The sequence below is a fragment of the Synchiropus splendidus genome, chromosome 4 (assembly GCF_027744825.2).
Source record: "Synchiropus splendidus isolate RoL2022-P1 chromosome 4, RoL_Sspl_1.0, whole genome shotgun sequence".
Classification (NCBI taxonomy): domain Eukaryota; kingdom Metazoa; phylum Chordata; class Actinopteri; order Syngnathiformes; family Callionymidae; genus Synchiropus; species Synchiropus splendidus.
The window spans coordinates 11724097-11740027 of NC_071337.1; the positions used below are offsets into that span (position 1 = coordinate 11724097).

At 41.4% G+C, this 15931-nt stretch overlaps 1 protein-coding gene across 7 annotated transcripts in view; it reads left to right on the forward strand.

Moving 5' to 3' along the window:
- Positions 1-15931, forward strand: part of elmo1 (engulfment and cell motility 1 (ced-12 homolog, C. elegans)) — an 89372-nt gene that overhangs the window by 51941 nt on the left and 21500 nt on the right. For all 7 annotated transcript variants that reach the window (XM_053864046.1, XM_053864051.1, XM_053864050.1 and 4 more), the window contains 6 exons: positions 1329-1379; positions 1718-1840; positions 4316-4444; positions 4573-4677; positions 5481-5589; positions 14973-15109. In XM_053864046.1, coding sequence (XP_053720021.1) covers positions 1329-1379; positions 1718-1840; positions 4316-4444; positions 4573-4677; positions 5481-5589; positions 14973-15109 — 654 coding nt within the window. The remainder of the gene's footprint in view (positions 1-1328; positions 1380-1717; positions 1841-4315; positions 4445-4572; positions 4678-5480; positions 5590-14972; positions 15110-15931) is intronic.

The following is a 15931-nucleotide window of genomic DNA, read 5'->3' on the forward strand; positions in this document are numbered from 1 at the left end:
AGAAAGGATCTCTTCTATCATGCATTATAAGAGCTGGCTTCTGAAAAGAGCAGAAGGGGACTGAGGGTCACTGATGTCATGGGCAGAAGGTTAGGACTGAACTGCAGGGTTTCAGTTATGCAGGGCAGGAGAAAGTAAGTTGCAGCTGGACAGAAGGAAGTGAAGGTCAACAGAGGAGTCGAAGGAGAACGGTGAAATGTGCTGCTTTGAAACACTCAATCACAGTTTTGTTTTATTTCTCTGCATGACTGCACACTAGGATGAACACCTCCCGACTTGGTTCATGATTTATTCATTCAATCAATTTTTTTTTTCCCCATTGAAAGTCTCTTTAAAGCAGAAGCTATTTTAAAGCTTATGATAAGACAGATATGTCTTTGAGTCGTGTTCATGAAGAGCTATTTCGTAATGTGATTTAAGATTATGACGTAACAATTTATTTCCAGTTGCATGAAGACAAATATATATATATATGTATATATACAAATATATATATATATATACATATACATGTTATGATAAGATCATGTGACTACAGGTCTCAACTAAGTGGTAGTTTTGTTACAATGATGATCTTTGTTTGAATAAAAAAGCCGATTTCATTTTGATAAGAGACAATATATTTTGCTTCCTGTGAGCTTGCCAAGCTAGTTGAGTCTCATCGCCATGGTGTCCTTCAAACATACAACAAACACAGTTGTGTTTTAATTCGGTGACAAAATACATTGGACTTCACTTTCACGGCTTCTTGATTTGCAGCTACAATTTCAGAAATGTGCTGAATTGATGGCTGATCTATGATTTGAATGGCCTGGGTTTGAACCATAGACCAACATTCCAGGCTTGTCGGGTGCAGGAATGTGCCTAAATGTTTTATCATTTGTGAGGGTCTCACACTTGTGTTGCTATGTCTCCATTATAAGAACGCAAATATATGCATTAGCTTTAAGTTCAAAGCGCCAGTGTTATAGCGTAGTGCTGATTCACGACAGTCAGCATGGCCAGCTAGCATTAGAACAGCTCTGGTTGTGAGAGCAACTTAACAAAATATAGTGTTTGGAGGAGAGGTGATGTAAGAACCACTTATCTCCAAATATGTTTGAAGTCTTCATTAATAAATTGTGCTTTTAATGCATGATAGATTAGATGGATGCATTCCTCAAAGTAGCAGCCCAAGTTCCTCTTAAGATTTGATGTTCAACCTCCTCCTTTTCCACTCTGCTAATGAAATGTTTGAACAGTTGTTCCTTAGTTCCTCCTTTGTTGTCGAGTTTGTTGTCTAATGGTTGTTTTGTCCGCGGCCTCGCTCTTTGTCTTCCTCTCCTCAGGAGATGGCTCATATTCTGGCCCAGAAGCAGCTGCGCTCCATCATTCTGAGTGTAAGTGGAAGCTCCCACTCGTGATGTCACCGTCTGTCTCCTCCGTCTCCAGATTTCTGTCTGCCATTAAAATGGAATATGACACCTGCCACCCGTTGCCGCGGGCTCACCTGGTTGCTTATTATCTTGTCACTCCACTTTATTCTCATCCCTCCTCTGTCTTCTGATGAATTTCTTTGGTCTCATTCTAATCCTCATTATTCTCTGCCGACATCCCTTTTCTCCCCTCTGCTTCTGAACCGCGCTCCTGTTCTCTTCCTCGTCTCCATCCTGTTTGAACACCGTCTCCCTCATTATTTTGCTTACACGCACGTCACTGTTCTCCCTGACACTTGCAGAACGTGATCCGGAGCCCCACACCCATCAACGATGAGATGGCCCACCAGCTGTACGTGCTGCAGGTGCTCACTTTCAACCTGCTGGAGGACAGAATGATGACCAAGATGGACCCCCAGGACCAGGTGAGAGGGCCAGGCGTTGCTCCAGGATCGGGCCCCATAGAACCCGAAGCTCAGTGAATGTTGGGAACGACATGATCTTTGGACGTTTACTGGCAGTAGTGTTCATTTCGTCAGATGAAACGCCCCTTGTTCCCATGACGAAGAAAGCACCAATGTAACAACGAAAACTGCATGAGTATGCATCATATTAATGAATAAAAACAAGATGAAAATGTTTTGCAAAAAATAGAAAATAAGCCAAAACTTCCTTCTAGTTTTCGTGTGCCACAATTCATTTATGAGAGCTGGAGTATCTTCCTGTTACCTATCATGTTGCTGCGCCCCTGTGGCTTCAAAGAAGTTTATTCAAGATGCATATTATTCCAGATTTTTTAATCAGTATTTTAACCTTTGGAACGCAAGTCAACTAGAATGAATAAACAACAAGCATCACTGGAGTGAAAAGAATGACTAAATGTTTTGACTAAAACTTCATTGAGTTTTCTTTTAACTAAAACTAGACTGAATTGTTGGGACTTTTAGTTGAGTAAAACAACAACAAATTATATTTGAATGACTAAATGTGACTAAGACTAAGGTTTTTACCTCAGGTATTATGTAAAAGGTAATGTTGTTTTTGTTAGCCAGGTCTATGGTCAGTTTTAGTCTGGTCTTTGCATCAAGTTGTCATTTTACTTCTTAAGAATTTTATGAGTCTGTACTTCTAAGTTTCAGTTGACTAACACTCTGAGCATTTTAGTCTTATGTCAGTCACAGTCATCCTTTTTTTTTTCATTTCTTTAGCAATCCACTTCTATTTAACCGTGTCAATCAAGTACCTAGTAGTGTAGATGACGCACATATAGTCTTAAAATACACACTAGTTACTAAAATTAGGACATGATGAAGGCACCGGCTCAGAAAGCTTTTTTGTACTGCAAAATAAGCAGCCACCATCCTGTGTAACACCAGCTTTTCTCTGCCAAACTTTGTTTCTGAAGTTGTTCGCAGCTTCATCTTCATATAGTGCTAGAATTAGCAACGGTGTCTGGACCACTGGCAGTAAGACGCAACTAAATTAGATGAAATAACTGTTTCGTTCTGAGAAAACAACAAATAGTGGCGGAGGGGACGCAGAGTTGACATTGAACTGCACTTCGATTTTTCAATTGCCCTGTTTGCGAATCCCAGGATGGTTGGGGAAGGTTTCCTCCCTTCTGAGTGGCTAGAATGCCTCTTCCCTAACTAATTTCAAATGGAGTTATTTTGATGTAGAACTTAAAACACTTGCTTCTGCTCAGCTTTAGTCTTCTCTGAACATGTAATGACGTTTCCATGGGCAAATGAAATGGCCAGTCAGAGGAGAGCTATTCTGGTCAACCAGAAAGCGAAGAAGGCGCAACCTTCCCCTACCATCCTGGGATTCGCAAACACGCATCTGGTGTAGAACAGTGTGGTTGTCATCCTCTCAGTCAGTCGAAACATGTCACCCTAAAACATGTCTATCCTGCGGGATTGAAAGAAGCAATGTCTTTATAGAGTTTATTCTTTATGAAAAACCATGACACAGCTCTGCCTCTGGACTTGATGGATATTGGGGACAATTCCAGTTGTCGTCATATGACCAGAATTTTGTCTGTTGTGTCTTGTTGGCAACAGCATTTCTTCAGAATTTTTGATGGCGAAAGCAACGCTGATACTGTAGGTCTCCTACAAGTGTATTGAGAACCAGCAGTGATGCGCAAGCCTTGAGTTTGACCTGCAACTGCACTGTACACGAGACAGCATCATCAGGGAGTCGACCGCTCCATGTGTGTGGCACAGCTGTCAGGCTGAGTGAGACAAGAGAAGATGTGGAACACATTTGATTCAGATTCCAGAGCAGTTTTGTCGCACCTTAGATGATTGTGGGCCTAAGATTTAAACTAACTCAGCTGAGTGAGTGCTGATGTCCGTATTGGTGAGTGCACAAGCACTGGTGAAATAACTTGCTGTTGAAAAAAAATCGGCATGCATTTACAAAAAAGCTTAAACACTCGATCCGAGTGAGCCATGACTGCAGCAGCAGCGCTGTGGGAGCACCAAGTCATCAAGGCGAAAAGGACGTGTCTTGCTGTTTTACTAACAAGACAGTTTTATTGTAGTAGTTTTATTGACTTTTATTGTAGTCAACCTCAACCAGAAGATTCACGGACCTTGGGAAAATAATTTGTCTGAGGAGAGAAGAGGAATGTCACATCAGAACCTCCTAAAAGAAGTCAACAGTATTCAGCTGTAATCCAGCATCTTGAGCTTAATCCCAGAGTGTTTCTGAAGCCAGTTATTGTGGGTCTGGCCAAGTAATAAAAATCTGTGGTGGAGACTAGAGGACAGATTGATCAGGCGCGGCGAAAACCCCAGATGGAAGGAGAGAGCTGGAGCATGATGAAGTGGCGATTGCCAAGGAAGAAGGATGAGCCCATGAGCACCGGTTTAACATTCTTCTTGGCTGCGCAGGCTCAGAGGGACATCATCTTCGAGCTGCGCCGAATCGCCTTCGATGTGGAGTGCGAGCCCAACAACGGTGGCAGCATCGAGAAGAGGAAGTCCATGTACACACGTGACTACAAGAAGCTGGGCTTCATTGTGAGTTTAGGAAGTTTCAATTACTTAGTTAGTTGGTGATCTAAGTATTAAATGATGTTCAGACATCAGCTCTTTATTTTGCTTCAAGTGTTCATCACTGTTCCTCAGCTGGTGTGTTTATTCTTCAGAATCATGTCAACCCAGCAGTGGATTTCACCCAGATTCCTCCGGGCATGCTCGCACTGGACAACATGCTGTACTTCGCCCGACACCACCAGGATTCCTACGTCCGAGTAAGAGCACACTCCTACAGTTGCTGTACACAACACACACTTTTGTATAAGGATTAGCATGTAGCATTAGCATTTCAAATCTATTTGACAGTGTCACTCTGTTTATATTTGTTTCAAACTCGACTTTAACATTTTTTCATACGTTGTTATTGTTATTATTTTTTTCTTTTTACGTTACTTTGCATCGAATATTTAGTGTCACATTTGAACATGTTCATTGTGTTGAATTATCCATTTCACGTATTGACTTCATTTCTCATTTTTAAAAATATGTTTTGGGCCACAAAGAAAAAAAAAAGACTCAAAAAGAAAATATATAAATATAAATTCATTTGAGTTCTAAACAAAAGATGCTATAATATTTGATATCCACATCTGACTGTGTTTCATTGTTTCAAGTCATTGAATGCAAAAGATCATACGTGCCAAACTCAAATGTATCCAACGTCATTTTTCTCAATTTAAATGTGAATAAAATTAAATCTGTTTCAGAAATAATTTAAAATGCAACTAAAACTGGATCGCCAGCAATTTAGAATTTATATGAAATTGCTGTTATTTTAATGCCTGTAAATTGAATTGATTGATTACAGCATGCTAGGATTAGCGTTTTTTTTTAATTAATTTATTTATTTTTTCATGCTGTGGTAGCAGTTACAGTAAGAATGAATTACAATGCGGCTTTATTTAACAGCTACAGGCCGTGGAATTTTCTCTTTATCTTACTTATGCTGCTCAACATCTGTATCCAAGAAGATTTACTGGCCATGATGCTGTGTTTATTTGCTGACTCTGCCTTCCAGATTGTTCTCGAGAACAGCAGCCGCGAGGACAAGCATGAGTGTCCGTTTGGCCGCAGCAGTATCGAGCTGACCAAGATGCTGTGTGAGATTCTGAAAGTCGGCGAGCTCCGTAAGTCCGCGTCAGCAATTCTGCCTCTTCCTGTTGCGATTGTTTTGATTCCGACTGTGACCACGGGGACAGCAGAAACCACTGCCTGCGGACAATTCAATACACAGCGGCTGGCTTATTTATGCACAGTAGTATCACTCCTTCATGCTGTTGTTTTGAGAGGAAAGTGGCTGAAATGCTGACTTTTCAATCCATGCTGCTGAGGCTTTCATGATTAAATATTGATACAATTATTGCAAAGGAAATGCTTCACTAGCTCCTGGAAACTAATGGGATACTTTAAGGGGCCATTAAAGTTTTGTTTGATGAACTCTAGTCTGCTACTCTAGGTAGTAAAAGGTCCCAATTAGCCCTTAGAAATGTGCTGTATATTGTAACATAACTCCTCCAATAAACACACTCCGACTCTCAGAATTCTTCTTAGGAGTTCAGCAATATCTGGAACACATTCTGTATAGTTCCTATAGAAAGATCTGATGTGACTTGGTAGGTCCTGCTTACATCTGTGCATAATAATGGAGTACATTTTTCAACATGCTCATGTATTTATGAGGTAGTTTTTAGTCTTCTATTCCCAGCTGAAAGGCACTAATAAGTGCAGTGTTTTCAGTGCTGCAGAGATAAATGATTACTCTTATTAGTAAATAAAATCACAAAAAACTGTATTGAAAAAGAAATTAATTAAAAAAAAATTACTCATCTAGTAATTATATTCCAATAAATAAACCCAGGATTAATGAAATTCAGATTTTAGTCGAAATATTCTGTATATTTTATTTTGCAGATTTCAGTAGTCATAAATTTTCACATTTTTAGACAAAGAAGTCCGTTCTTTCAGTTTCTGAGATTAAGTATTCTCACTACAAACAGCCTGTTGCCTTTGTGCTTGAGGTTGATAAGTGAGTTTTGAGCTCCATTTCTCTGGCAGTACTGAATCGTTTTGTTGCAATACCAAATTGGCATGTGGCTTTAGTCATCATACTAGTAAATATAACTGTATCTCTCACTTTAACAACCTCATTCTCGGATTATCGATCTGAAACGTGTGAGTCACTTTTTGACATGTGATGGATGTGCTAATGCAGCACTAATATTTGTTTTTTGTTTATTATTTATTTATTTTTAATGGCTTTTAAAGTGTTCCATCCATCATTACACTCTTGACATCTCACTCCCACTGACGGGGCTTTCTATCAACAGTATTTGGGAAACCAAAGTTTTGTTGCGGAATCTGATTAATGCTAAAGTGAGCGAAGTCTGCTCTAGAAAGTTCTGGCATTTTTCATCTCACCATCAGTTAAAGCGATGACTTGTGCTTTTGTTGACCTTTTAAAGGGAAACAGCGAAGGTCCTGACAGCATGGAGGACGTTGGCGCTTCGATTGTTGTCTCAGAGATATCAGTTATGATAGTTTGGCATTTCAGTCACGGTAATGTGAGAACTGGGAGCACACGAGTTCGCAGAAAACGTGAAGTATGATGTTGACATTTCAAGCGGTGAGGGGAGCCATTCTCAAAGCGTCCAAGACAAGTAACAAGTCAACACACGGGAGGCGCAACATGCTAGTGGGATATTTTTCAGTAAATTCATGTGTTGTTGTTTCTTCTAATCCCCCATGTGTGAGACTAACATGAACATAAAAGACAATGTGTTGTGGTAAATCTATTGTCAACAAAGGAGTAGTGCATAAAGTAAACAGCCACAAGCCTTGGCCTCTTCCGCTAGGTGAACGAAGAGCTAAAAGGATGCAACACTTGTGAGATTTATCAGCTTTATTGTTATATATTGTGGCTGACAGGTGTCAAAAGTATCAAAAGGGTAATGTGATGCCTGTCACTTAGAGGCTAATTTTAGAATGTAGCATGCCCCTTGTGCTTTATCAACGCCTTCTCACTGTTAAAGCGACACATTTTGACAGTTGTCAAGTGGACTTTCTTGTTCCAGGGTGAGGTGGAAGTCATGCAAGTTGACACATTAGGCTTTACGGATTTATACCCTTCTGTTTCAGACAACATTACCGTCAATGCTTCCATGCGTTTTTTGTGTTAGTATTGCTGTTCACCAATTTATCCACTAGGGGAAGCAGCCCAGAGTCAAAAGTTTGTGACAACAACAAACTCCAAAACAAACATGATGACTGTGGAAAAAAGTATTGATAATGTACCTCTTGCACAAAAGACGAAACGGAGACAGCGTTGTAGGAGACACTTAAATATATTGAGACTGTAGGATACAGAAGTTCTGCCATTATTATGTCTTCTTCGTGTCTTGTTAGAGCTACACATTGGGTAGGAAGCACAACACTGCCCCCAGTAAGTAGATGAGGAGACTGCATGTGTGTGTGCGTATCCCTGGCCTGACACATAAAGATGTCCTTCTGCCACCTTCTCTCATGTCTGTGCTCCAGGTCCTAAGAGACATTCGCTGGACCTCCTTTCTGTCTGGACATGGTGCTTTTTGAATTTGTGTCTGTGAGGTGCCAAGTCATGACTTTCTCAACTGTGCTGTTTAAGTCAGCCCATAGAATATTTATGAAGTTATTTAGAAACAGCCAGACGTGATGAGTAATGACTCTGCTTTTGGATTCATGGTCAGGCGTCTTATTGTTCGAAATGCAGAGCAAGGTTTTGAACCTTTGCTGTCCCGCACTTGCAGACACACAATTCATACGCTTGCATATTTATTTCTACCATTTCATCCTTGATTTTTATGGTATTCTAGACATGTTTGTCCCTCAAACAAGTTGCCTGATTCTCCAAAGCCACAGTGTGATATTGGATATTATGATGTGTTCGGAGCAGTTGAACATCAACACGGACCAAAACAGGGGAAGGTGTCACAATCTCACATGTGAAAATTCCTCACTTACGCCTCTAAAAAACACTTGGGCTCCACATCAGAATGGAAAAAAAACACTGAATACTCTCCAAAATATTTAATATTGTGAGAGAGTTTGTGAAGCCTTGGAGCAAGCTTGACACAGAATGATATCTGTGGATGCTCACCTTGACAATGCAACACGGAAAGTTATAAAAAAGGTTGAACTGACTAACATGTAATCATCTTGGGTTAAACAAGAGCCCTGTAACCACTAGACAGAAGCGCCTTCGATCTTTTTGGACATGACTGATTTTCTCTTGTATGAAATTTGGATGAGATTGGAGACATAAGTGATTCACTGAGTTGGATACCTGCTGCTGAGGCACAGAGGGAGTTCAGTTTTGAAGCTGTAGCGTAGAGTTTGAAGGAAGATGAATTTGTCAAAGCTAACAAGATGATTGAATGGCAGCAGTTTCTTCTTGAAAACAAGAAGTAAATTAAAGGCTTTCGATGAGAAGGATCCCAAATGGATGAGATTCTCGGCAGCCTTTGGAATAACATGCTCTGCTCTTCGGTATCAGATCTTAATGCAGAGAAAGGGGAGATTCTGATATCACTCCAGCAGAGTGAGGAGCTGCTGCACAAGTGCGGAGCTGTCAGGAGCAAACTCAGCAAGACTTTTCCAAAGAGGTGATGAGACTCAAGCAGCCTCAGCATAAAGACGCTGAGATCCTGAAGCTCACCGCTGAGAAGGAGAAGTTCAGCAGACTGTCCGACAATATTACCCAGCTGGAGCAGGGTGAGGAGCAAGACAGCTTAAGAGGAAGCTGGAATCTTGTCAATCAGTGGAAAATATATTTTTTTTAGGTTTAACTAAATCAAGGTGTCAAATTAAAGTGAAAGTCTTGACAATAACAGTTATATAAATACAGAAAGAGAGAGCACTTCACAGGAGCACTGTACTAATTTATTAGCTAAGTTGCTCTTAGAGGCGGTTAGAAGTCGTGGTCGTGCACACGGACTGAAATGCGTTGAACCAGCCTAATCCTAAAGGCTAAAAATAGCTCTATCAGCTTAAGCCAAATTTTATGATTCAACGAGGTTATGAGGGCACTGCACGCAATTAAACAAGATTCTTGTCCTTCGCCATTGTTGTCCATCTGCACAGCCAGATGTTCCGCGCCATGTCTTGCCATAAAGTGGTAACGAGACACTGTAAATACCAGTTTAGGGTACAGTGGACCATATGCCCGCGTGGATTCTCCAGCTGCTGCCGGATAGAAGGCTTTTAGAGCCGACCCTTCTCACCCTGGTCATGGTTTGTTCCTCTTCCCTCTCCAGCGAGTCCTGGGTCTTCCCCGGGGTCTCCTCCCAGTAGGACATGCCCGGAACACCTCCCCAGGGAGGCGTCCAGGGGGCATCCGGATCAGATGCCCGAGCCACCTCAGCTGGTTCCTCTCGATGTGGAGGAGCAGCGGCTCCACCCCGAGCTCCTCCCGGATGACCGAACTCCTCACCCTATCTCTAAGGGTGCGCCCAGCCACCCTGCGGAGGAAACTCATCTCAGCCACTTGTATCCGCGATCTCATCCTTTCGGTCATTACCCAAAGCTCATGACCATAGGTGAGGGTGGGAACGTAGATCGATCGGTAAATCGAGAGCTTCGTCTTGTGACTCAGCTCCCTCTTCACCACGACGGTCCGATACAGCGACCGCATCACTGCTGCCGCTGCACCAACCCGTCTATCAATCTCACGCTCCCCTTTTCCCTCACTCGAGAACAAGACCCCGAGATACTTAAACTCCACCACTTGGGGCAAGAACTCTCCACTGACCCCGAGAGAGCAAACCACCTTATTCCGGTCGATGGCCTCAGACTTGGAGGTGCTGCTCCTCATCCTGGCCGCTTCACACTCACACTTATTTTATTTTATTTATTATTTTGTCATTTTTGCTCATTAATTCTACTTTGGGCTTGTGTTTTCTACTTCCTTCCTTCAGTATTTTTACTTTCCGGGTTTGGGTTTTGTACTTTTGAGTGTGTATAGCCTGAAAACACAACCACCGCACACATGTTTATTACACAACACAATTGCAGGTGTCACACTGGCTGTACCTTTAAATTCGTCTGGATTGTCAGCGACACTCCTCGTGACTCTGACACTGGCTCAGAGCTGTTTATTCAGATGACCAGCGCATCGATTGAGGAGGAGAGATTGTTGACTAAGCAAGATGGCGTGTGTGAAGTGTTTCAAGGGAAGCTTGTGGGCAGAGTGCCACTCTGACATCTGTCAAGTTCCAGTGTGTGTGTTGGTTTCTGTGAGCGTGTCTCTCAAAGTAAACAAAACAACCCCAGAGTCACCTTGCTGGGAGGCCGTGTGATGAATAGGCAGAGAAAATGTCATTTTAGCTCTAATTATAATACCAGCATGCCCCGATGTCCAACTGTGACAAGAGGAGTGTGGGTGTGTGCGTGTGCAAGCACGTGTCCAGTGGGCAGCATCAGCACCATTTTTTTTTTATTCTTCACTCACGTCACTGTAAGCCAGCTGGGTACCAAGTCGAGGAGACGGCAAGCAACATGGCTGACTGGATGACTAAGCAGTCTTTTCTTGACACATGCTTCTGTCAGGCTCCAGCAAACCTGATATTTAACAAGTATTTTGACTCCATGTTTTGATATGACGCTTGTCAGTCGGAACTGCGAAGTATCAGTCTTATTTTTAAATCGTCCTAACTCATCATTATTGTACATTTCTACTCTCAGCACAGTTTGAATTTTGACCTCCAATTTGATACCACTGTGGTGACATATCTATGTAGTGGATGTATATCGTTTTTCTCTTTATGTTTCTGCACAACAGTGTGATTGCGTGTCATCATTTTTGTAAAAAATATTGACAGTTTTTACCAGTAATGTAGCCCTTACATGAGGGACAAAGATCTCCAGATAAACAAAAGATGTTCACTAGGTTTATACTAGATGTTGAGCATTTAGTTTCTGCTAATGAAATGTTTCTTGCTTCATTTCCCAAGCAGAGATGTAGGTGTTCTCTGAGAATTCTCGTCATAAGTAGAACCTTTTTGTAGTATTTCCATGGATCTGTGTTGCGAACTTTGAAATGATGCAACTCATGTGACTCGGCACCATCGGTCCATGAAGCATTAGCCTTGACTGTTGTGAGATAATAATACATATTTAACTGTTTATCGGTGCAGAAATGAACTTGTTTGTTTTAAACTTTGCATTTTATTTGTTAGAAAACAGCACCATTAATGCAATTATCTATTAGTCATACTATTTTAAGAAGTGGTATATAATAGAATGGTTATTTGTGAAGCGTGAATAACAGATGAGACGCTGCCGAGAGTTTCCAAGTGGTGTCAGTGTGGTGCTTCAGGTCCTGCTGGGCCCCGCGAGGGCTAATGAACCTCTTTGCAAGTCAGCGAGCTTTGTGAACCTCAGGATAGAGAAATTTCTCTCCAGCCTCGTGAGACTCTTCAGAGTCTGCTTCCCGTAAAATGAGCCTTGACGTGTAATTCCGCTCGCTGCGCTGCCTCTTGACTTGGTTGCTCTCGTCAATAAATAGTCCATTTAGCTCGTAGGTCGCTCCAAACTCTGCCAGTTGGCCAAGAGAAGAATGGAGCGAGGATTCTTCAAGTCATTTTTATCTTCTTCCTCTTGGCGTCTGTCAGGGTGTTTGTTGACGAAGCAGCCAGTCAGCGTCTTAACCATTTGGTTTGCGAGTGACTCCGGGCACCGGGGCCACATCCCGTCGGGTGTCGCCCCCTCACCTCCTTCTCATCTCAAATGAGGCTCAGGCCGCGGCCGCCCATGGGCATCACTTGTTAGACTGGAGATTGAATTGCTGCTGGCCGCGCTCCACTTTATTTTCGTGGCTGCTGGTGAACATCTGCTCGATAATAAGTAGCGACCTCCTGTCCGCAGCAGTAAACACACTGATGTGTTTTGCTGTTTTAACCCTCCATTCTCTCACAGTGCTCCAACAAGCGGTTATCACGCTGCTGTGCTACGAGCTAGCTTAGCATTAGCACTCTTACAATGTCTTTTCTTTTGGGTGGAGCCTCAGTGTTTCATGATTCAGTTCATTTGTAACAAGTGTAAAGTGAGCAGTAATGCAAACATTTTATTTCCAGCCATTCTGTTTTTTATATTTCATAACAAAGAAGGAGTGCGCAGCTTTGGCGAACCACTGTAACAGTGTACAGGACTCTGTCAGTAATATCTTAGAAAGGTTTATAAATATTTCGGGGATGAAGCCATTTGCATTACTAAGTTGCCTAAAAAAATTGCAAATAAAAGCCATTTTTTGTCCTGCAGATTTGCCAAATGCATGTTTTACTGAATAATTCAGTTTTTTATTATATAGCATTATATTACATTAGACTACCTTCAACTCCATTGAAAATATGCTTTAATATGGTTTGTGTAATCTTCACGTATATGAAGGAAACTGACAATGCTCAAGATTAATATTGAAGTTCAATTCCACATTTGAAGGTTCTGGATACAAAAGAAAATGAAGCAGCTCTAGATAATATTTATTGTTTTTCAACTGTTCGCTAGAGCTTATGACTCCATCCAATGTGAGACTTGCTTTATGTCCTCGATAGGCCACTGTAGTCTGAGATCACTGGAAGATCAGTGCACGCTGAAGACGTGTACGTGTACTGAGGAATATGTTTCTTCCATCCCACACATTCTTAAAAAGAGGGAACAAAAGAAAGATACCTGCTCCCTACGTGAGCAGTCGCACCTCAAACACTCAGCTCTTTGAGCCTCTCCTTGACGTACGGTCCACTTCATACACTGTATATTGCAGTGTCACTCGGTGGATGCTCTTTTTTTGTGTGTGTAAAATACTTGTTTTGTGTGTTAAATGGTCAAAAAGCACGTCACACGCTGAATGTGTGAGGCTTGAGAGGAGTACATGATATACATTATGATATAGGCATTGATTTGAGTTGTTGTCATATGTAGTGAGCTAGAGGTTGGAGCGTTCCCTTCACTTTTATTTACTACCCCGTCACACACAAATCCTGTGGATGGCAACACTCCATTAAACCTCCAATGAAGGAATATAAACCGCCGCTGGCTTTGCAAAAAGAAAAATCTCATCTTAATCCAGTTAGTGGGGTACATCGGCACTCGCTGTCTCTCAGGCCTGTTTTGTGTCTGCGGATGTCAATGTAAAGATACGTTTTCAATAACGCCGCCCGCCTTCACCGAGACGCTGTAGCTCATGCTTTGATATTGTGTCGTAAATTTACATCTTCATCTGCGGCGCCTGAATTAGTCTGTCGGAGAATTCCTTCAAGGCCTGTTAGATAATCTGACATAAATAAGATGTCGGGTTTTATATGCCGTCATTTCTGTGAAAGTGAGCTCGGTAATGGAGTTTAGATTATTCCCTGGCTGTGAGATGATCAGATATGACAGTTATGGCATTAAAGGTGCAGTCATGAGTTTTTCCATTGACCTGCAGAGAGAAAATGTAATGACTTTATTATTAGAAACGTTCTTCATAATGACGCAAACGGTTGTGCCTGGTTAATGGTTTGCAACATTCTGGCACTGGGATGTGCCGCTAAAATAATGTCATTGATCATGCGAACCACATTTACTGCGACATTTCGTCCAGTAAATCAACTATGAATGAGATTCGTGGTCAGCGGTTTTTTTTTTTTGTTGTTTTTTTTTTAAGTGTTTGTACATTTTTGCTTTTCACTGTCACTTAATGATGTTTTTTGTCATGCCTATTGTCAAAATAACTCAAAACATGTGAACAGATTTCAATTTAATTGTCTGTAAATGTTAACAATGGCGCTAGGAACAGAAATTTATGTTTTGGTGATTCTCCAAATTATTAAATAAATTTGATTGTTGAGCCGCTGCGAACAACTGTTCTTCACTGTGTGTTGTACGAGCAAGGTGCGAAACACAGCGTTTCCACCAGGCTTTTTTTAAACTGTGGTGGAGCCGTTCGGGATTTTTCAGGGCTAACACTGCGGAAAAACCCTCAAGTTTGCTTCGATGTTTCCACTTCATTTTAATATGTTTGATCATGTGAGATGTCATCTATAAAAAAATCATTTTTCTGAAGGAGTGGCAGCTGTCATTTAAGCTGTGGCAGGGCATCACGCTAGTTCATATGTGGCGGAAACCCTGCAGCATTACTGCCACCTGCTGTCTAGCTCATCACTATTTGTGCTATTTCAATTACAGGTGAATCTATGTAGGGCCATAATGTCAGGTAAAAACATTGTTTTTCGGGTTTTTAGTTGCATTCCTTCACTTACTGTGTTTTGTCCTATGGAAATATGAAAATAAAGTAGGAAAATATATTATTACACAATAAATATGGTGATTGAAGAAGGGCACGTGACAGACATAAATGTGGAAATGGAAATAAATATATATTTTTTCCCATTTATTTCCTAATTTTGGTCGTTCTGCTATTCCATAGATGAAATGTTGAATGAGAAAAGTTGCGGGTAAACAAGCGTCATTTTTGGTCTCCTTTGTATCCTTGTATCCACAGCAAGCGAGAACTGCCACGACTTTCACCCCATGTTCTTCACACATGAACGCTCCTTCGAGGAGTTCTTCTGCATCTGTATCCAGCTGCTCAACAAGACCTGGAAGGAAATGAGAGCCACGAGCGAAGACTTCAACAAGGTGAGTCCTGCAGTCCCTTCATTTGTGGTCACAAGCTTTGTGACTTATGTCAAGAAAACTTCAGTTCATTTTTCATACCCTAAGTTTATTTCTAGAAGTTCACCAAGAAATATGTTCAAGCTTGCTTTTGACTTCGTAATCTTGTCGTTCATATGTATTTCTCTTTTATTTTTTGCCAAGCATCATCGCATTCTTTCATCATTTTCATGCCTTCTTTCTCATTAGTCATGGCTTTATCTTTTATTCATAAGTTGTTTTGTTATTTAGTGCCTGTCTTCCTCCACATCTTTCAAAAATGTTTCCTGGTGTGAAAAATAATTACTTGTAACTGTGAGTAATGTATGACACGGGAGGGTTATGCGTGATTCTCTGCGTTGTGCGTCACTGTATGAAGTTGTGAGACTTGTTTATCTGTGCTGGACAAGCATGAAATGAATGACAGTCATTGGTAGTTTACCTGTAATGGTGAGCTCCGTCTGGTCTTGTTGGTAGTTCATGAGTTTTTACTACAACTTTATTCACTACGACTTGATGCTTCTGGCCAAGTCCAGAAATGGTTGAGAAGATAAGCTTGTCCTGGCCTCTTAATAGAGGAAGCCTACTATGGGTCATAATGGCAAACACAGGCCCCTCCACAAAACAAAGTCTCTCTCACGTGCCATTATCCATCTTCAGGTTATTGGTTTATGCTTCTGTTCCACAGTAACGTGAACTCGATTCAGCATTTTCACTTCCCAACTGTGTCATTATGATTTGTGAGTCCACGTGGACTTCTCATCCGGATGCTTTGGTAGTTAAAGATTCAGCAACATCTCCCTGATA